At 55.2% G+C, this 20,245-nt stretch overlaps 1 protein-coding gene across 3 annotated transcripts in view; it reads left to right on the top strand.

Moving 5' to 3' along the window:
• Nucleotides 1-19,820, top strand: part of COQ8A (coenzyme Q8A) — a 43,767-nt gene extending 23,947 nt beyond the window's left edge. For 2 of the 3 annotated variants that reach the window (XM_066237066.1, XM_066237075.1), the window contains exons 2-15: nucleotides 1,277-1,462; nucleotides 4,223-4,621; nucleotides 4,875-4,941; nucleotides 11,057-11,131; nucleotides 13,784-13,906; nucleotides 16,102-16,187; nucleotides 16,318-16,458; nucleotides 16,789-16,870; nucleotides 16,978-17,071; nucleotides 17,343-17,484; nucleotides 17,677-17,784; nucleotides 17,873-17,971; nucleotides 18,177-18,263; nucleotides 18,771-19,820. In XM_066237066.1, the coding sequence (XP_066093163.1) occupies nucleotides 1,286-1,462; nucleotides 4,223-4,621; nucleotides 4,875-4,941; nucleotides 11,057-11,131; nucleotides 13,784-13,906; nucleotides 16,102-16,187; nucleotides 16,318-16,458; nucleotides 16,789-16,870; nucleotides 16,978-17,071; nucleotides 17,343-17,484; nucleotides 17,677-17,784; nucleotides 17,873-17,971; nucleotides 18,177-18,263; nucleotides 18,771-19,055 (1,965 nt within the window). In that variant the 5' untranslated portion in view covers nucleotides 1,277-1,285 and the 3' untranslated portion in view covers nucleotides 19,056-19,820. The remainder of the gene's footprint in view (nucleotides 1-1,276; nucleotides 1,463-4,222; nucleotides 4,622-4,874; nucleotides 4,942-11,056; nucleotides 11,132-13,783; nucleotides 13,907-16,101; nucleotides 16,188-16,317; nucleotides 16,459-16,788; nucleotides 16,871-16,977; nucleotides 17,072-17,342; nucleotides 17,485-17,676; nucleotides 17,785-17,872; nucleotides 17,972-18,176; nucleotides 18,264-18,770) is intronic. The other variant, XM_066237084.1, reaches the window with a different exon arrangement.
• The last annotated feature ends 425 nt before the right edge of the window (nucleotides 19,821-20,245 follow it).

Here is a 20,245-nt window from a genome sequence, read left to right as displayed (position 1 = left end):
CAATTTGTTAACAAGACCTTGTCTTACCCCTCCCAGCACACAGCCCCCAGCAGGCCTTAAGATTTACTTGGATGATTGACAGCATACTCCCCGCTTTCTGAGACACTGTTGTGTACAGTGGCTTTCAGCCTCTTTGACTCTGACCTACATTAAGAAACACATTTTAGATTGTGACCCAGTAGGGAAAAAAGAGATAGAAGCTCACGTGTGTACACATGGGAAACAAGTTTCAAAAGAGCCCTACCCACAGTAACTCTGATACTTCCTTTTCTGTCCATGTCATGTTGTTGTCTTTTTTTTTCTTTTTATACAGAGACAGAGAAAGAGTCAGAGAGAGGGATAAATAGGGACAGACGGGAACGGAGAGAGATGAGAAGCATCAATCATCAGTTTTTTGTTGCGGCATCTTAGTTGTTCATTGATTGCTTTCTCATATGTGCCTTGACCGTGGGGCTACAGCAGACCGAGTAACCCCTTGCTCAAGCCAGCGACCTTGGGTCCAAGCTGGTGAGCTTTGCTCAAACCAGATGAGCCCACGCTCAAGCTGGCAACCTCGAATCTCGAACCTGGGTCCTCCGCATCCTAGTCCGACACTCTATCCACTGCGCCACCGCCTGGTCAGGCGTGTTGTTGTTTTTAATGCTGGTTTGGGTTTTCCAAATGGATTGCATTATGGTCTGGACTGCAGTTTGTAAACATTGTCTGGCTGAAGAGTTGAGTGTGTGGGGGGGGAGCAGGGGCTCTGGTTGTCTCTCTGTCTGTGGGTGTCTGTCACAGGCTTCACTGCACAGAGCAAGAGCAGCAGGGCAGGAACAAGCAGTCCCTGAGGAGTTTGGGCTGGGCCCTGGGCCTGCAGGGCACTACTTCAGGAATAGGTGCTCCCCCATTTACAGTTTGGTCTGGAGGACCAACCCAATTCAAGTACTGATTCTGTCACTTGGTGGCTGGGAGACTTTGGGCAAACACTTGACTTCTCTCTCTCATAGGGTGTTTCATAGGGTTGCTGCAAGGCCCAGGTGAGGAAATGCCTGGTGCGTAGCTCTGACTCCTGAGAGCCCTGCATTCTGCTCAGTGCCCTGCAGTGTGGGGAGTTGCCTAGAGCCTATGTTAAGCCCTGGGCCATTTCTCTCTTTTCTCTCTCACTGGGATCAAAAGGGAGGTCATATTCGAAACAGTCACCTTCTGCCTAGAGTTTGGGGTTGTGTTGATCAATTTGAGTATGACCCTGTATGAGATGTGGCACCCTCCTGCCCTGACTTGGCCTGCTCTCTTTCAGCCCTGAAGGATGGCTGCCATGTTGGGGGATGCCATCATGGTGGTCAAAGGCCTTGCCAAGCTGACCCAGGCGGCTGTGGAAACCCACCTGCAGCACTTGGGCCTCGGCGGGGAGTTCATTATGGCAGCCAGAGCACTACAGTCCACGGCTGCGGAGCAGATTGGCGTGGTCTTGGGGACGGTGCAGGTAAGGAGGCCAGTCGAGGAGGGCTGCCAGTGGGACGCGGGCTGGACTTGGAGTTCTTGGTGAGACTAGGACACAGCCTGGGTGGCTGGTCTCCTTGTGACAAGGGCCAAGAGCCCACTGGTTAGTGTTCTCTGCTATCTTTCTGGGTGGGGCAGATCCCTGTGAGAGGCTGCCGAGTGACTCAAGTTTTAGTTAAGAAAGCTTCACAGAGCTGGGAAGAACCCCCAGGGGCATGCAACCCTGTGCACTTGTCCGAGCAGTAATTCACTGGCCTCACTGACTGATGCCAGGCATGGGGTACCCTTCTGGATGAAGGACACTCGCGCTCCAGGCTGAGGCCATCACGGTCTGCGGGCTTCTGGTCAGTCTTAGTTTTTAGATTCCCAGCTTCTCCCCTGCTCTTCTCTAATGGTTCAATGGAGATATGTGACTGTCTCACACTATATAAATGGCTTTAACTTCTAGAAGTCTTCACAAACTTGTGACTTCATCAGAGCTTCACGGCTATCCTGGAAAGAGGACAGTCCTAGGTGCTCACCTCCTTTATCAGAGGGGAGACTGAGACTAAGAAGTGTGATGCGAGGCCCATAATATTTTTTTTTACAGACATAGAGAGTCAGAGAGAGGGATAGACAGGGACAGACAGACAGGAACAGAGAGATGAGAAGCATCAATCATCAGTTTTTCATTGCGACACCTTAGTTGTTCATTGATTGCTTTCTCATATGTGCCTTGACCGTGGGCCGTCAGCAGACCAAGTAACCCCTTGCTTGAGCCAGCGACCTTGGGTCCAAGCTGGTGAGCTTTTGCTCAAACCAGATGAGCCTGCGCTCAAGCTGGCAACCTTGGGGTTTTGAACCTGGGTCCTTGGCATCCCAGTCCGACGCTCTATCTACTGCGCCACCACCTGGTCAGGCGAGGCCCGTAATTATTAAGTGACAGCACCAGATCTGCCTGTCCTCTTCCCAGTCTAAGACTCCCTAACCTTGACCTCCCTCAGTTGAGGCTGGGCTGTGGCTCTGGCCACCTCACTCGGTGCCTTTTCTAGTGAGGCACCATTGCCTACCTTTTGGGTGCTTTACCTCAGGAAGTGTGGCTGTCTAGCTCACAAGAGCCTCCCAGGAGTGAGACCGTATGTGAGAACCGGACAGGCCTCTGGGGGAGGCGAGAGGGACTCCTGCATGCTCCTCTGTCTCCTTGAACAGGTGTGGCCTGACCTCTGGAAGAGGTCATCCCCCAGGACAGTCACTCAGAGGTAGGGAGGGATTGTCCCCCACCACAAGGGAGACACTGAGTGGGCTGAGGGCCTCCACTGTGCTCCACTCTTCCCTGTGCCTCCTTTTCTCTATGGGGATGGAGGGCCAGATGCTCCAGAAGCCTCTCCCTCCAACTCCTCCAGGGATCTTTTCACTCCTTCATTCAGCAGACACCGAGTCTGGTCCATGGAGGCACAGGGGGCCCTCGCGGCCTGTGGGGCCTCACAGCCACATACACAAGTTACAGTAATGCAGGCCAGGTTGCTGTCACGGGAGGCAGGGGCTGAGGGGGGCCTCTGCTGTGGTTCTCAGGGACTCCGCCTCAGTCCCCTCACCCCAGGGCTTCCCGGCCGTCTGGAGAGGTGCCCAGAGAATCCAGTACAATTTTATTTCTGCTCTGAGAAAAGTACTGTCGGTCTGCCAGCAGGGTAGGCCTTGCTTGGAGCCTCTGCTCCACCCCTGGCTGGCTGATGGGCTTTACCAGGTTACTTCAGCTCTCTCAATCTCAGTTTCCCATTTGTGAAATGAGAGTCAGAGGCAGGTCTCTCTCCTTTCCCTGGAGGCAGTCTTCTCCCTTTAGACCCTGCAGCACCGTCCGTTTACAGCCAAGGAGAGGGGGCCGCAGCCCACGGCCGTGTGCTGAGCCACGGCAGCTCTGTGTGCGTGGACTCCCATTTCAGTGGGACAGAATCCAGGCCACTGACCTCCCTTCAGAGTCAGCGCTGTTCCTATTATAGCCTCCTCAGCACCAATTCCCGGGCCCTGTCTGTGGCCCCACATAATTCTGTGACTGGGGGGAGGGGATCCTATTTTCAGATGAGGAAGTAGCAGAGAAAGGTCAGGAACTCACTCAAGGTCATTCAGGGTTCAAAATAGAAAGAACCTGGGCCCAAAGGTCAGGTCTTGGCATCTGTTACAAGGAAAATGTACCTCCAACTCCCAAGGACAGCCAGGCAGTGTGGTTGTGGCAAGCCACCCAGTGAGAGCCTCTTAAAGGCATGCAGGGCTGACCATAGAGCTGTGTCTGTGGTGAGGCCCTGGCCTGGGGTGGTGCAGTGTCCCGGTCGCACGCTGCCCTTGCCGGTCTGTGGTTATGCCCTGACTTCTTGAAGGCCTCCTGTCTTTTGCCCTGGTTCACCCTCCCCAAAGTCCTGGAGGCTTGTCTTTAGTCCGATTAGCAGGTGAGGATCTTGTTTGGGATGGTGGTTACTCTCCTGGTCCCAGCTGGGCATCTAGCGGGTTCTTACCATGTGACTTACCTGGGACCACACAGCAGAGCCCTGGTAGAAGCAGGACCAGCATCTGGTCTGCTGGCTCCTGGGCTGGGAAGGTGCTGGTCACCTTTGGAACTGACTATAGGGCTGGGAGTAGCATGATAGTGCCCTCTGGGAGTCCTGGAGGGCAGAACCGCGGTGGTGTGCTGCCCTGTGCAGGTGGGGTTGGACACAGAGGGCACTGCCTGGCGGGCCTCTTGCACCTCTCACAGCAGCTTTTGTTCCTGCAGGGTCAGGGGAAGCATGAGGAGCCCTATGCTGCCGAGAGCTTTGATGACCCAAAATCAGAGTTCCACTTCTCGGGGCCAGGGGCCAAGGGCGCCGACGCAGATTTCTCCCAAAACTGGCCATCCCCACCCCAGGATCACGCTGATAGCACGGGCCCAGCTCCTGCCTACGTCGACAGTGGACCCTTCAGGGAAGCTGGACTCCCAGGACAGGCTGCCTCTCCTCTGGGCAGGGTGAATGGGAGGCTCTTTGTGGACACCAGAGCCCCCTTCTCTACCTCTGGCCTTCAGCGAAGGTTCTTCCACCAGGACCAGTCCCCCGTGGGGGGCCTCACAGCCGAGGACATTGAGAAGGCCCGTCAGGCCAAGGCTCGCCCTGAGAGCAAGCCCCACAAACAGATGGTGTGTCTGGAAGGGCCTCCTGGAGCGGGCCTGGTGGGGTGGTTCCCACAGTGGTGCTGGTGACAGGCCCCCTCAGGGACGGTGTGGTCTGGAGGTTTCAGGACCACAGAGGCCTCTCCCTGGTCGAGTGTGCTGCCAGGCAGAGCTGCTGCCTTCAGGGTTGGAGAGGGCACGTGGGGCAGCACGGGCCCCTGAAGGCTGGGCCTGTCCCCGTTTGCTTGTTCCCTGAGGTCTCTCTCTGTTCTCCCTCTAGCTCAGTGAGCGGGCTCGGGAGCGGAAAGTGCCAGTTACACGGATTGGGCGGCTGGCCAACTTTGGAGGTAAGGTGGTTGAGTGTCCGCCTTACCCTGTGCCGCCTACCCTGCCTTGGCATTCCAGTCCTGGCCTAGTGGGGCTGGGGCTGCCCTCAGGCCTGAATGGAGGTGGAGGAGGGTGGGGCCCACAGGTATTCTGGAGAGTGTGATAGCAGTTCTTGGCTGTTTCCCATGGGTGGATGATATTTACTGCATTCCACTCTGCCTCAGCTCCCCCCGACAATCTATAGCTTTGCTTCTCAGGCCACATTTGGGGGGCAGTGTCTGCAGCACCTGCTTTGCCTATTGTCTTAGCCTCAGTGCTCTCAGCCCCTGTGGAGGCCTCTGCAGGAGGAGGCCCGGGAGCGAGGAGATGTTTCTTACTTGGTCTGTTTGGCTCCTAGACAGAGTTTTTGCTGCTAGTATCAGCCATTTGGGGACCCAGTTTTTGGGTTCCCAGAAGCTTGCTGGGCATCAATAATGATAACAGGTGTAAGACCCTGAGCCACTGTCATTTCAAGTCTATTTTAAGATGCTGTCAAGTGGTGGGCTTTATTTGTCCTTTAGTTTGGGGGCTTGAGTAGCCATTGAGCCCAGCACACCTGTGTGCTCTTTTATCAGAGTTGAAGGATCATTTTATAGTGAATATTTACAGCAGTTACATCTGCCTTTATGACATTGTGTTGTCACATCTCTTGCTTATTTGCCGACTTAAGACGTACCCGTTGAAAGCACCAGGTCCTCTGTAATGGTATACTTTTAGACAGAGTAGAGTGAGACCACATGTCTCTAAAGCTCAGCTGTCCTCAGTAGGTTCTGCAGACAGTACAGTTCATGAACTGTTCACATATGATCCTTGGGCAAGTGGTTATTTGCAAGGCTGTGTATAACAGAGGTCCGACTGGTTCATGATGATCCCAGTGCTGAGTGGTCACGAATGCTCATGATTGGGTGTCTGTTTACCTTTTCCTTTGCTTGGGCTAGGAAAACAGGGAGGGACAGTGAAGAAACAGGAAGAGATGAGGACATTTAGATTCAGTGTAGAAAGGATTTTGAAATACGATACTTAAATCATAGGCTAATGCGGAAATAGTGGGTCAGGAATGAAGAGTAGAGAGACTGGACTCTTGGGACTCTTACCATTTTTAAAAGGGAAAAGATTAAGGGACCCTCACTCCCAGAAAAATACTTTGCTTTAAAAAGTAGTTTATGAGACTCCTTTGGGTTTCTTAGTAGATACAGTAATATAAGCACGTTTTCTTTTAGGTTAGAAGACAGGCATTGCTTAGGTTGAAAAGCAAAGCCGATGGCTATTTTTGCTTCATTTCCTGAAGATTCAGATACACCTGGGTGTACTGTTGCTATATTAGCAACAAATGGGCATAGTTTCGTTATTTTTAAATTTTGCCAAGTAAGGAAATTTAAGAAAAAAGCTACCATCAAATATTACCATCATTTTATTGATCTTTTTAAAAGGGTATTTTAGCAATGCAAAAGTACAAAGGATATGTATTCCCAAGTTAAAGGGTAGTAAATTGAGTAGCCAAGTTTTGTAATAGATTCAACTCCATCGTCTTTGTGCCTAGACACTGATGGAGACCCTGCAAGGGCTTGCCAGGGGCCTTGCAGAGTCATTCTTCAGTGGTGATGCCATTGGACCCCTTGGCTAGGGCAGAGGTGTCAGGACGGTAGGGCTAAGAGTGTTTGTGCCTCCTGTGGCAGCACTGTATTCTGTGACCTCCTGGCACGATGACCCTTTGATGACTTGTCTGAAGTCAGGCTTTCTCCTCACAAACATTGACCGATAAGGCAGTCGGTTTTCATTGAGGTTGTGGAAACCAGAGGTCTGAGGGTTGACGGGTTGTGTTCGAGGCCGATTTTGCTCTAGCCTCCCCATCGCCGGGTGGCACAGAGTACCAGCAGTTTCATTGCCTGATTTCCTGAGGGCACACGCTGTTCCTCCAGTTCCCAGGACTCTTCCAGGTGCTGTCTGAGGCAGCCAGGAGGGCGCGCCGTCAGACCAAGAGAAGTCTTCTGCCTTGGCAGGCCTGTGGGAGCAGGGTTTCTGCTTTTCCAGAAGCAAGCTGAAAAGAGGGTTCTGTGTATGTTTTGCCCTCTTAGAAATTCTACGAGGGCAGTTATCATCTCCAGGTGCGATGAGGAAGCTGAGCCACAGTTGCCAGTTGCCCAGGGCCAGATGCTTATTTGTGACAGCACTGGGACCAGAGCCCAGGAAGCCTCTGTCAGAAATGGCAGTCTGAGCCTGCTGCCCTGTCCCCTGAAGCCAGCACAGGGGGTGTATTAGGGCCTCCCCTCCCCTTGTGGCCCAGTTCTGAGCATGGAGGGCCAGAGAACCTGCGAGAACACAATACAGGGAGCTTCCTCCATCACGCCTTCCTGGTGCCTTTTCCTCCTGTGCTGTGGGCCGCAGCCTCCTCCCCAGGGCCCCCCCTTCTCCCAGGGCTGGGGGTGGCACAGAAACTGGGCTCTATTACTAAGGCTTCAGGAGCACCTGCAAGCAGAGGGCAGTATCCTCGCCCAGTGCCTCTTCTGTGTGGACTTTCTGCTCATATCAGGATTGTTCATGGGTTCATAAAGCGAGGGCTTAGCTGTCTGGTGCACAGCATATGTGCGAGTGCCCTGGTGGGCATCTTGTTTGTTGCTGCTCATTTGCCCTGTTATTGCGCAGAAACTCCGAGCCTTGTTGGCTACCATGCCTGCAGTTCTACAGGAACATTCTTTACTTCCTGCTCTGGGGCACCTTTCCCCAAGCCTCCTTACGAATGATGCTCTTTGTTAGAAGGAGTTTTATTTTTTCCTTTTCTTAATCCCTGGTGCTCATCTGGGCCGAAGCCTGGTGGCTGCTCCTGGGAGGGCTGCATTGGGCTCTGGTGACTTCTAGAGGGACTTCAGAGAGGCAGGGGCCGGGCTGGGGGCCTAGACTCCCAGAGCACTTGAGCAGGCTCCCCAGTCGGGGATGCTGTCCCAGGGGCTGCAGCCTGGGGGACAGCCCTGCTCCCTGTGGTGCCTGCCCTCCCCCCGCCCGTATTTCTTGACTGTCACCCCTCCATTTGTGAGGGAAATGGGAAATGTCAGGAACTTTCTTGGAAGGCGCTGATGCCTTCTCATGGGCTAAGATAGAGGCTCTTTCTCCTCCAAACTCCTAGCAGACTGTGTGGCCAGGCTGGGCCTGGGCATGGGTCAGAACTTGGAGAGGTGTGCTGTTCTGAGGGCTGCTGGCTGCTGATGTGGGGCCCATGGGTCACAGGAGACAGAGAGGGAGCGAACATAGGCTCTTGGGCGCCCTCACCAGGACCAGGTGAGTCCAAGGCAGAGCCATAGTCTTCCAGTGACTGCCTCCAGATACCACCCAGTTCTGACAGGACCAGTTGGGTCCTACCCTTCCCTCTCAACAAGGTTCTGGGAGTCGATTTAAGCTTGCTCAGTCAGAGATGGTGGGAGAGCCAGTGTTTTCTCAGGTCAGTAGAGTAGGCGATCCTGAGGCCAAGGTCAGGGCTGCTGGGCCTGCTGTCACTGCCTGGGCAGCCCTGGGGAGCCTGTTGACAGCACCTCAGGCCTGGCCCTGGGCTACTCCTGAGTAAGCTTGTTGTGGGCCACAGGAGCCTGAGGCCTCCTTTGTAGAATGAACATTTTGTCTTGTTTAATGACAGGTCCTTGGCCTTGGAGAGCTTTGACTCTGACCTACAGCCTAGAGATGGCCAAGAACAATTTGACAAGGCATCTGAGGGGGCCAGCAGGAGGAGTTGGGGGTGCATGGGCCTGCACCCTGCTTCCCCACAGCTGTGGTGTCTGTTCCCAGTGGCCAGGCTGGATAACTCCTGATGTCATCTGCCTCTTTTGTTGTTTTGTCTTTGGACTTGATCTAGGCAGAGGAAAATCTAGATGCAGAGAGACATTGAGGAGACTTACAAGAGTTTGGAGGTTAACATCATTTATTTTGCTGTCAGATAGTGTGCTGGGTGGGGCAGTGGTGGGCAGGGAGCTAATGTTTAATTGGGGATGGGACTCCCAGCTCAGGGCCCAGTGACCTCCAAAGGGAAAACAGGTCCTGGCACCTGTACCCTAGTTCCCAGGATGTCTTTGGTGGGCCCTAGGGTTACCCTGAGGGCCATTTCAGATGACTCTGGCTTCTTCCTGTGGTTGCCAGAGGTTGGCTTTTTGTGCCCCTGTACTGTCCTCTGCACCAGCCACCAGCCACATGGGGTGTTGAGCACTTAAAATGTGGCTGGTCCAAACTGGGACTTGCTCAGGGTAAAATACACACTGGATTTTGAAAGCTTAGTATAAAAAGAAGTAAAATATCTCTAATAGTTTTTATATTGAGTACTTATTGAAATGATAATATTTTGGATATACTAGGTTAAATAAAATATATGATTAGAATTCATTTCACTTCTTTTTGTTTTTCTGTGTAGCTACTAGAAAATTTAAAATTATGCTTGTGGCCGACATTGTGTTTCTTTTGGACAGCACTGGTCTACCCGTTCTGAATAGGAGAAATGGTAACAGCAAACACTTCTATAGCAGTGCCTTGTGCTGGGCCCTGTTGGGGGCACTCCTCATCAGTTGTTTTGTGTCCACAGTGACCTCTGTGGCAGGAAGTTTTTTATTTATTATAAAAGTAATATATAATCGGCCCTGGCCGGTTGGCTCAGCGGTAGAGCGTCGGCCTGGCGTGCGGGGGACCCGGGTTCGATTCCCAGCCAGGGCACATAGGAGAAGTGCCCATTTGCTTCTCCACACCCACCCCCTCCTTCCTCTCTGTCTCTCTCTTCCCCTCCCGCAGCCAAGGCTCCATTGGAGCAAAGATGGCCCGGGCGCTGGGGATGGCTCCTTGGCCTCTGTCCCAGGCACTAGAGTGGCTCTGGTCGCGGCAGAGCGACGCCCCGGAGGGGCAGGGCATCGCCCCCTGGTGGGCAGAGTGTCGCCCCTGGTGGGCGTGCTGGGTGGATCCCGGCCGGGCGCATGCGGGAGTCTGTCTGTCTCTCCCCGTTTCCAGCTTCAGAAAAATACAAAAAATAAATAAATAAATAAAAAGGCAAAAAAAAGTAATATATAATCATTTAGAAAATTTAGAAGACATGGAAAAAAAGTGTGTTCAGGTTTCCTTTCCCAGTGCGAGTCCACCCTCTCTGGGAACGGGGTGGGTGGGAGGGGGCTGCTGTTCCCTTGGCCCCGCCCCGAGCTGTCTCAGAGGCCTGCTGACCTTGGGGCCTCTGTAGTGTCTTCCATGGGTCTTCGCTGTCCCTTCTGCTGTGGTCAGTGTGCTCAACCACATCTTCATTCTCTCTAATGGGTGTCCCTCATGCCCCGCCCCATCCAGCTAGAACTGTATAGAATGTAGAGGAAATAGGCCCCCAGCCAGGCTTCTGGGCTCTGTGTGGTCTCCGTGACACTTGCTGGGTTCCTCAGCCTCTCTTGGACAGTCGGAGTTATCTACTTCCCTGCCTCTGGATATGGGAGGCATTGGTGAACTCTGATTTAGAAGAATGCAAGGGCGGCTGGGGGGGGGGAGTGCGGGTTGGTACCCCCTGTCCCGAGACCACTGTTGGTGTCTGAGTGCGGGCTGCAGCTAGAGTTCCTGTGAGTCCTCCTGGCTTTGACTGGGGTCACCAACCTTTTGCTTTTACTAAATGTGGTGACTCCAACGACTGCTTTATATTACTGTAGTGAGGCCTTTCCTTCCAGTTGCGTGAACTAAATTAGAGAATTCTAAAGAATTGGAGGCCCTTCGCATACTCTGCAGTGGGTGGCTGTTCCAAGGGGGTGCCCCATTCCTGGACCCCGTCTTTGACTTTCCGGGTCCTCCCTGCGTGTTTCCCAGTTGTAGGTAGTCTTGATGTGGATTTTTGTGTCCTGGGAGCCTGCACACGAGCAAAGGTGTCGGGGTCGGGTAGATAACATTTTTTACTGAAAGCACCTGCCTTGAGCCAGATCCTCTGTGAGAACAACAGGTGTGTATCCCACCTTTTTGGTCTCCCATTTCAAAATGTCTGCAGTGTCCTGAGGGTTCCTGTGGAGCTGAGGTGGGTAGGTGAGTGTGGGGGCCTGTGGCTGGAGGCCAGGAAGCAGCAGCCGGTTCCTATGTGGATGTCCAGTGCTTTCTATGTCCTCCTTGCAGGTCTGGCTGTGGGTCTGGGCTTTGGAGCACTGGCTGAAGTTGCCAAGAAGACCCTCCGCCCTGAGGACCCCTCAGGTGAGCTGGGCCCTTGACTGTAGGGCAGGGTGAGCCTGGAAGCTGAACCTGTCACCCCACCCACACCTGTGTTCTGGGAGTGTGGGCCTTGTGGGCTGCCTCCCATCCGCCTCTTGGGGCACATTCACCTTGTGCTTTGGGGAAATGGCATCCTTGGGGATGGCTTGAAGGTCACTCTGCACGCCCCCCATCCTGGCCTGCTCTGGCTTACCCTGCCTTCCCTCTGCTCCAGTGGCGGGCATGTCTGCGCTCCCCCAGTGGAGCGGAGGTTTTGGTCCTGCCCCTGCCCCTGCTCTCCAGAGCTGCTGGGGCCTGTTGGCGTGGCTGGCTGAGAGGTGTAGATGCCAGTGGGACAAACCCCACAAGGCCATGAAATCTCTGTCCCCTGTCCCCCAGGGTCAAGTCAGAACAGTCCCCCCAGGAGATGTCAGCTTATTCCAGTATCTGATCCTTTCTCTCCCTTCCATGGGAACCCCCCAGTGATACCCCACTGTAGCTCTGGCTGTCATCTGAGGGCTGGGCTCCTCTGGGGGCACTGAGGGAGACTGCCAGTCATGTAGGTGGCCCCTGTCTTCACCCATAAGACCCTCGATTGGGATCAAGGGGCCTCCCAGAGAAAAGGCACCAGTCTGTCCCCACAGCCTGAATATAGGGGACACAGGGCACCGTGTGTGTCCTTGGAAGGGGCTGGAGAACAGAAGGTTTAGCAAGGGTATTTTTAGTGTTGGTGTGGAGATGCTTTGGAAATGAAGTCTGGTGTTCTCTGGAACAAGAAGTCACCCGCCCCTAGGCAGAACTTCCTCCTACCGCCTCCCCTCCTCCCCCAAGCTGGCTGTGCTCTGTCCCACCATGTCCAAGCAGGGTAGAAGCTAGAACTGGTTTCAGGGTTACAGCTGGTGTCCTTTGTCAGGGAAGCAGTGACCCTAGCTGGGGTCAAGGGGCTCAAGAACGATGGTGGGATGGCCCTGGGCAGTCCCCAAGCTCTGCTCCCTGGGACTCTGTGGCCTGGACAATGCTGACCAGTCAGTCCAGCTCTGCCCTGGAAGAGTCTCTCCTGAGTTGGGGCTATTCCTACCTGCTCCTGGGCCCCTTGGCTCCCCCTGGCTATTCTCTGGACCAGCCATGTCCAAGCTGGTGACTTAGCCACAGGAGTGATCTGGGGACCCTTCTTGGCCCAGCCATCCTGGAGTGGCCCTACTCAGGGCTACAGCTCCCCTGACCTGCCCTCGCTCCATCTGACCACAGCTCAGTCTCTACCTGTAGAGCTAGTATCTCTGACCCTCCCAGGAACCCCTTCTGTCTGGGGCCTGGGAGTGAGCCTGATCCCTACCTAAGCCTAACAGGGCTGCCCTGAGATGTGGGCCATTTGCATGTTGTCTTTAGGGCTTCTCTTCTGCAAACTAAATGGCCCCAGGGCTTTCCATTCCCACATCCCCCTGCACCCACCCTGGTCTGTCAGAGGCAGGCTGGACATGTCTCTGGGGTAGTAGGAAGGGGCCTGCAAGCCACCTCTCCTGTTCCCTCTTTGGGGGCCTAGCTGACTGAGTACTGGGCCGGGCCAGTGGTGGTGCAGGCTGAGAGTGCGGGGCACAGAAGTGGGCTCCCAGGACAGCAGGCAGGAAAAGCACCGAGTCACAGGCTGGAAGTCAGCAGGAAGGGTGCTGAGCAGGCCTCTCCCCCTGGGACACAGGCAGACTCAGGGTTTTGGCGAGGCGCAGAGCGTCCTGCCCTTGGGCTGCACTGGCTGTGCAGCTACCCTGCTGGCTCCACTACAGCCTTGTCAAGTCACTGCTGCCCACAGTAGTACCCCATGTGTACTGGACAAGGTCATCTGCACCCCTGAGGTCACTGCACAACACCAGGGCCAGTCCCCAGGGCGCTGCAGGGACCTCTGGGCAGAGGGGAGAGGAAGACACAGCAGGCAAATGCTGTCCTTGACCCTGAGTCCCCCCCAGGATGGCGCTCTTACTGCAGCCAGTTGGCCCTGTGAATGTGCAGTGACTCCAGGGTGCTGGTGATCTTTGTCCTGTGCGCTGGGGTGGGGTTTGGTGAGGGACAATGATTTAGCAGTCCTTGCCTGGGGCACTGTGGATTGGCTATCTCCACGTCCCTCCCTCCTAGTGCCTGTCCCTTTCAGTGTGACCAGGGATTAATGGGGAGGCCCTGCCTCCCTCTCCGCCGTCCCCTGCGGGTGTGGTGGGAGCTGTTGAGGTGCTGCTGAGGTCAGGCCTCAGACCAGCGTGTCCTGGAGGGCCTGCAGCACAGGAAGGTGGGTGTGGGACAGAGCTAACTGCACTGTGGGCTCTGTGGACCCCCTGGAGGAGGGTTGTGAGCCGAGCTCCCAGCAGTCTCTGTGTTGGGCTTTTTCATATCGCACTCATAGATCCCCCCACCCCGACGTTACTGTCTCTGTATTTACCAAGGATGATCAGAGATGGTTATGGTTCGCCCAAGGCACACAGCCAGTTGATGGTGGGCAGGTTGCACGAGGCATCCTGAGCCCCATCTGCCCATGGGGTCCTCAGGCCCTGTACCCACTTAAATGCCATCTCTTTGGGGCCACTTGGGGGCCCTGTCTGCCTCCTCTTGACACTTGGGTGAGGCCACCAGGCATCCCAGGGAGGGGGTGAGTGACCTGGCTTGTGCCCACAGGGAAGAAGGCCGTGCTGGACTCTAGCCCCTTCCTGTCTGAGGCCAATGCGGAGCGCATCGTGAGCACGCTGTGCAAGGTGCGCGGGGCGGCGCTCAAGCTGGGCCAGATGCTGAGCATCCAGGGTGAGTGGGGCCCCTGCCCGCTGCATGGGCTTGTGGGCAGCGCTGCGCTTCAGCCCAGCATGGGAGGCCTGGGGTAAGGTCTGCTCACTGGCTCCTCTTGCTTGGATTCTGGTGGTGCCCAGCCTGGGATGTTCAAAAAGTATCTTGAACTGGAGCCCACAGTTGTTTTTCTTCCTGGGTGTTTTGAGATAGAGATTTTGGCTTCTCAAAAGTTGGTGAGTCTGGCTGCTGCCCCCCATCCCATGTTGGCTGGAGGGAGCTGGAAGGGGGATCCACAGGCCTGTCATAGTGTGATGCTGGGGACAAGGGGCACATGGCCCCGAGGTGGGAAAGCTGCAGAAAGACAGCTGATCAGTAGGCTTGCTGGGTGTGGCCCCAGCAGTGGAGCCGAGGGTCGGGAAGCCTCAGGGCTTCCAGTGGTGCCCCCACACTCCTGTAGGAGTGCCCTGTGCCCCCAGTGGGGACTATTGAAAGTGAGATCCTCTCACTTGCAGTTAGACTTGTTGAATTAGCCAACTGTCAGGCAGGAGGTAGCACTCAGGGGCAGGCTGGGGTGTGGCCTTGTCTGTGGGTGTGCAGACTTGGGGCGGTTTGTATCTGAAGTCTTTTGATGCACACACCCCCTGATTCCAGGAGTTCCTCTCTAGTGACTCATCTTAAGGGAAGCCTAAGGGGTATGGTCAGGGATTTGTGCAAGAGATCTTTATCGCAGGATTCATCCTCATCTCAAATTTAGTCAGCCTGACCAGGTGGTGGCGCAGTAGATAGAGCGTCGGACTGGGATGCAGAAGACCCAGGTTCGAGACCCCGAGGTCGCCAGCTTGAGCGCGGGCTCATGTGGTTTGAGCAAAAGCTCACCAGCTTGGACCCAAGGTCGCTGGCTCGAGCAAGGGGTTACTCGGTCTGCTGAAGGCCCACGGTCAAGGCACATATGAGAAAGCAATCAATGAACAGCTAAGATGTTGCAATGCGCAACGAAAAACTAATGATTGATGCTTCTCATCTCTCTGTCCCTCTCTCTGACTCTGTCTCTGTAAAAAAAACAAAACAAAAAACCCCGGATTCCCTCTGTTACATCCATCTAAGACTCACTCATGCCGCTTGTCTCGGTCACGTGATATATTTATCTGTCCCACCCTAAAGGCCGGTCCGTGAAAATATTTTCTGACGTTAAACCGGTCCGTCGCCCAAAAAAGGTTGGGGACCACTGCTCTAAAGTGATAAAAAGTATAAATACATAAGCCAGTAAGCCGTTTATCATCAATTATGCTGTATTTTACGTAACTGCATGTGCTGGACTTCTATAGAACTGGTTTGCTTCCACTGGCATCACCACAAACACGTGGCTTATGCACTGTGCTGCCAGGATAGGACAGCTCCGATGTCACTAAGTTTCAGGAATTTCTTGTAGCTGTATTATGATCTGTCCCATGGGGTCATTGACAGTGATGTCATTTGGGCACGACTGTTAACAAGCTGAAGCAGGCAGCAGTCAGGCTGCAGGATGGCACTTGTGTGGGGGAGTTTAGACTCGCTAACAGCACTGGTTCAGGGTAGTATAGAATACAGATTGAGAAAGTGCTCCTAAGAGCGCACTGCCTGAGGAGAGTGGCCCAGGACAGCCTCCACGCAGTGTGACTATTACGGAAAAAGCAGAAAAAGGGTCAGAAAGAAACAGTTCTCTACAGGTGGTCACACTATGGGTGCTTTTAACATTTTACTGTACCTTATTTCCTAAATTTGTTCTTCTATAATCATAAAAAGCTATGCCTGTTATTTCTAAGCGGCCTACCTTCTCAGGTCACTGGGTGAGTCCAGCGAGCCCTGCCGCCCCATGCTGTGTCATGTCAGCGCCTGGGCCCCACAGGTCCACCCAATGCCCTGGTGGGGGAGGGCATGGGGGGTGGGGACAGCTGTCTCAGGTCCAGTGGTTGCCTCAGTGCCCCAGGGGTGTGTGCACCCAGGTCAGGGTCCTGTGTGCCAGGTGGGAAAAGGCTGCCAGGGTGGGAGGAGGAATCCGAGGCTGGGCCTGTGCCTTGTTCTCTGAACCTGCTGTTCCAGCGGGTGGGAGGGCAGAGCCACATGTCCCAGGAGCCCACACTGGCAGCATGGCTGAAGTGACTGCTTTGTTCCTGGCCTGGGCTCCTTCCTTGTAGGGGTCAGCCCTCTGCTCTGACTTCTCTGCTGCCTTCCAGATGATGCCTTCATCAACCCCCATCTGGCGAAGATTTTTGAGCGAGTGCGGCAGAGTGCAGACTTCATGCCGCTGAAACAGATGACGGTGAGGCTGGGGTGCCCGAGGTCTGGGTACTCCTGCAGGGGAGCTGTGGGGCCTCGTGGAGAGGCGGGCTGTGGGCATGTCTCAGCTGGCGGGGCTGTGCTTACAGGCCCTCCCTGGCCTCTCCCTCCAGAAAACTCTCAACAGTGACCTGGGCCCCAATTGGCGGGACAAGCTGGAGTACTTTGAGGAGCGGCCCTTCGCAGCTGCCTCCATCGGGCAGGTGCACCTGGCCCGAATGAAGGGTGGGCGTGAGGTGGCCATGAAGATCCAGGTAGGTGCCTGGTGCGTGCCCTTGTCCCCTGGGGACTGCAGAGGGCAGAGCCAGGGCCCTGTAGTGGGGCCATCGTGTCGGCCCCGAGGCCTGGTCTGCAGTGTGCTGAGTGGCTGTAGGAGACAGGACAGCCTGCTAGCAAGCTCGATTTGGGTGGGGCAAGGACTGGGCAGTCACTGTTTGCTTTGGGTCTGAGCACATGGCTGTTCCAGGGGATGGGATAGGAGGGAGAGGCAGACAGCTGTGGGAAGCAGGCAGTGGGGGAAGTGGGGGACCCCTACTAGGGCCCTGCTCAGCCCACCCAGGACACCCCTTCTGCTTCCTCTGCAGTACCCTGGCGTGGCCCAGAGCATCAACAGTGACGTCAACAACCTCATGGCTGTGCTGAACATGAGCAACATGCTTCCGGAAGGTGAGGCTGCCGGCTGGTCAATGGCAGGCATTTGGGGTGGCCTCTGGGCACCGGAGGGGGCCTTTGTGGGGAGCCCCACACACCTGATGCCCTCCTCCCCTGTCCAGGTCTGTTCCCCGAGCACCTGATCGATGTGCTAAGGCGGGAGCTGGCCCTTGAGTGTGACTACCAGCGAGAGGCTGCCTGTGCCAAGAAGTTCAGGTATAGCTGCTGGCTGGACATCTGTGCTGGGCCGCTGGGCTCTGGGCCACTGGCTGGTTGCTTCCCCCAGCGGGAGATGGAAGGGGCTGTTTTCAAGCAGTCTGTGGGGCAGGAGGATGGCTGTGTCAGGGACTGGGGCCATGGCCACATCCTGCCCCTGGCAAAGCAGGGCTCTCCACACAATGGGCTCAGTTCTGTGTTCCCCTGTGTATCCACAAGTGGGTGTGGGGAGGTTCTGGGCACGGGGTGTGACCTCCCAGCCCCCCTGCAGGGAGCTACTGAAGGACCACCCCTTCTTCTACGTGCCCGAGATTGTGGACGAGCTCTGCAGTCCTCACGTGCTGACCACAGAGCTGGTGTCCGGCTTCCCCCTGGACCAGGCAGAGGGGCTGAGCCAGGAGATCCGGAATGAGGTGTGTCTGCCGCTGGCCTTGGAGGCTCCAGGTGCTGCCTGTGTGGCCAAAGGGGACAAAGGGGCTGCTGTGTCCTCCCCACCCTCCATGTGGTACTCATAGACGTCACCTGCTAGAAGGTGGGGCTGGGGGAGATGAGAGGACTCCCCAGTTTCAGACTCTCGGGTCACCAGGCCACCCCACCTGCCCCAGATCTGCTACAATATCCTGGTCCTGTGCCTGAGAGAGCTGTTTGAGTTCCACTTCATGCAGACAGACCCCAACTGGTCCAACTTCTTTTACGATCCTCAGCTGCACAAGGTGAGACACCCTGGGTGGGGCCACATGCAGGGGGCCCGATGGCTCTGCTGGAGCGAGGGCTCCAAGGTCTGATGATCTCAGCCTTCAGTTGCAGAGCTTCTCTGGTATGACCCCTTCCCAGGTGGCTCTCCTGGACTTCGGGGCCACTCGGGAGTTTGACAGGTCCTTCACTGACATCTACATCCAGGTAGGGCTGGGGGCAGGGCCTTGACCCATGTGATCCTGAGGCTGGGGTGGGATGTGTGGGGCCTGGGGAAGGAGACGGACCAGTCCTTTGTCTGTGCTCAGTCTGGGGACCGGGTGAGGCCAGAGATCCGGAGGAATAGTAAGGAAGTGGGGATTGGGGCTGGGGGTGGTTCCTGGGTCGCACATAGTGCCTCCTGCACCCGCAGATCATCAGGGCTGCTGCCGACAGGGACAGAGAGGCTGTGCTGAAGAAATCCATCGAGATGAAGTTCCTCACCGGCTATGAGGTCAAGGTGAGTCCTGGGAACGCGAGTCCCTCAGATCTGCTTCTCCCGCTGCAGCTCCCAGGGGCCTGAGGGGCCATCTGCCTTCCGTTTGTGTGGGGAGGGGGACAGTGGACTCCTTTGAAATTGCAAGCACGACCTTGGCCCCAGGCCTCAGGGGGGCTGGATGGGATGGCAAAGGCCCAGCGCTACTGGGAGGTGAGGAGAGCGTGGGCCATCCCTGCAGCCCCGTAAACATGGGCAGGCCAGTGTTCCTGTCACACAGAAACCACCGCTTCCCCTGACAGCGGGCAGGGCGGAAGGAGACCCGGCTGTCAGTGGGAGTGCAGACTCCGAACCCAGGGCCTTGAGCCAGGCCCCGCCCTCCTATCTCTGCACCCCTTCTGGGCCGAGTTTACACTCCAGTTACCATTATTTAAGCTGGTTAAAAAATGAAACACTCGCCCACCTCTCTTCACAACTTACAAATCAAGCTTTTGGGGGCGCCCAAGACTGATTCCCTTCCTCCTCCTCCAGGCCATGGAAGACGCCCACCTGGACGCCATCCTCATCCTGGGGGAGGCCTTTGCCTCAGAGGAGCCTTTTGACTTCGGCACCCAGAGCACCACGGAGAAGATCCATAGCCTGATCCCCATCATGCTGAAGCACCGGCTCATCCCGCCCCCCGAGGAGACCTACTCGCTGCACAGGAAGATGGGGGGCTCCTTCCTCATCTGCTCCAAGCTAAAGGCCAAGTTCCCCTGCAAGACCATGTTCGAGGCGGCCTACAGCAACTACTGCAAGAGGCAGGCCAAGCAGTAGCCGCTCAGTGCGAGCTCTCCGCTCTTATGCCGCTGAAACTCGGAGGAAGCTGGTGGTGGCGACGCTCTGTTTAGACCCTGTGCCCAAGGAGGGGATGCTGCTTGGAGCCCTATTGCCAGCATGTGTCCCAGTTTTTACTGCTAAGGGAGTGTAGGGTGAGGTGTGCAAGAATGAAAATGAAACCCCAACTACTCTCAGAACCTAACAGTTGTTTATCTAAAGATTATTTCCTTTTCTTCATTAGGTTTTACCTAATGTGAATGTTAACCAGAACGAGAGACCACTACTCCCTTTAAATCCCTGCTACCAAAAAAAAAAAAAAAAAAAAAAAAGCCTTTTTGGATGTTACTGAATGTGTATACGAGGTTTGTGTATTTCTAGAATGAGATTTGTGTTTTCTGCCCTTTTCGTCTCCAGCGTCTAACCTGCAGCTGGGAGAGGTCGGATCTGAGCAGTGCCAACAAGTACTATTAAGCCAAGTAAGGCTCGTGCTGACTCTTGCCAGGGCCTGTACTTTTTGAGAACTACTGCCTCTATGGCAGGGTCAGGAACAGCGGAGAGGAGAGGTGTGACAGCTCATGTCTTCTAGCCTGTGCCAGAGGACAGGGGGACCTTGTTCCCCCTCCAGGCCCAGGGGCCCCTGTGGAAGGACATGAATGTGTAGATGTCACCTGGTTAGTCCTGAAGGTTCTTCACAGGCACTGTTTTTTGTAAAATTCTTGTAATTGTCTAATTTACTTGTTTCAATAAAAACAGACCCTCATACCACTGTGGCATTAATTCTTTCACCTGTAAAGGGTTCTGAGCCGGTGATGAGAGGCCCGAGGTCAGTGCCACCCCCCCTTCCTGTCTCCTGCATAGTTTGTACATGTTCCCGGCTTGAGGCTCTGGGTGCCTGAGCCTGGACAGCTTAGCCCACATTCATCGTCAAAGAAAGAGAGATGTGGGGAGGAGGAAAGAGAGGGGAAGAGTCAGTCCCCATCACCACCCAGACGCAGACCTGAGCTGAGAGGAAAGAGGAGCCGCAGCAGAGGGACGCTTCCCAAAAAGGGGCTTTTCCTGGACGGGCAGAACTAGGTGATGATGCATACTGAACATTCAGGTGGAGGCCCTGCAGACTGTAAATGCCCTGAAAATTTCACTAGGGGTGAAGTAACCTGGAGAGATTGCACTAGTCTAAATAGGTTCTC

This window comes from Saccopteryx bilineata, chromosome 1 (assembly GCF_036850765.1).
Source record: "Saccopteryx bilineata isolate mSacBil1 chromosome 1, mSacBil1_pri_phased_curated, whole genome shotgun sequence".
Taxonomy (NCBI): domain Eukaryota; kingdom Metazoa; phylum Chordata; class Mammalia; order Chiroptera; family Emballonuridae; genus Saccopteryx; species Saccopteryx bilineata.
The sequence above is the reverse complement of the archived record's forward strand: the minus strand, read 5'-3'. Positions and strand labels throughout refer to the sequence as shown.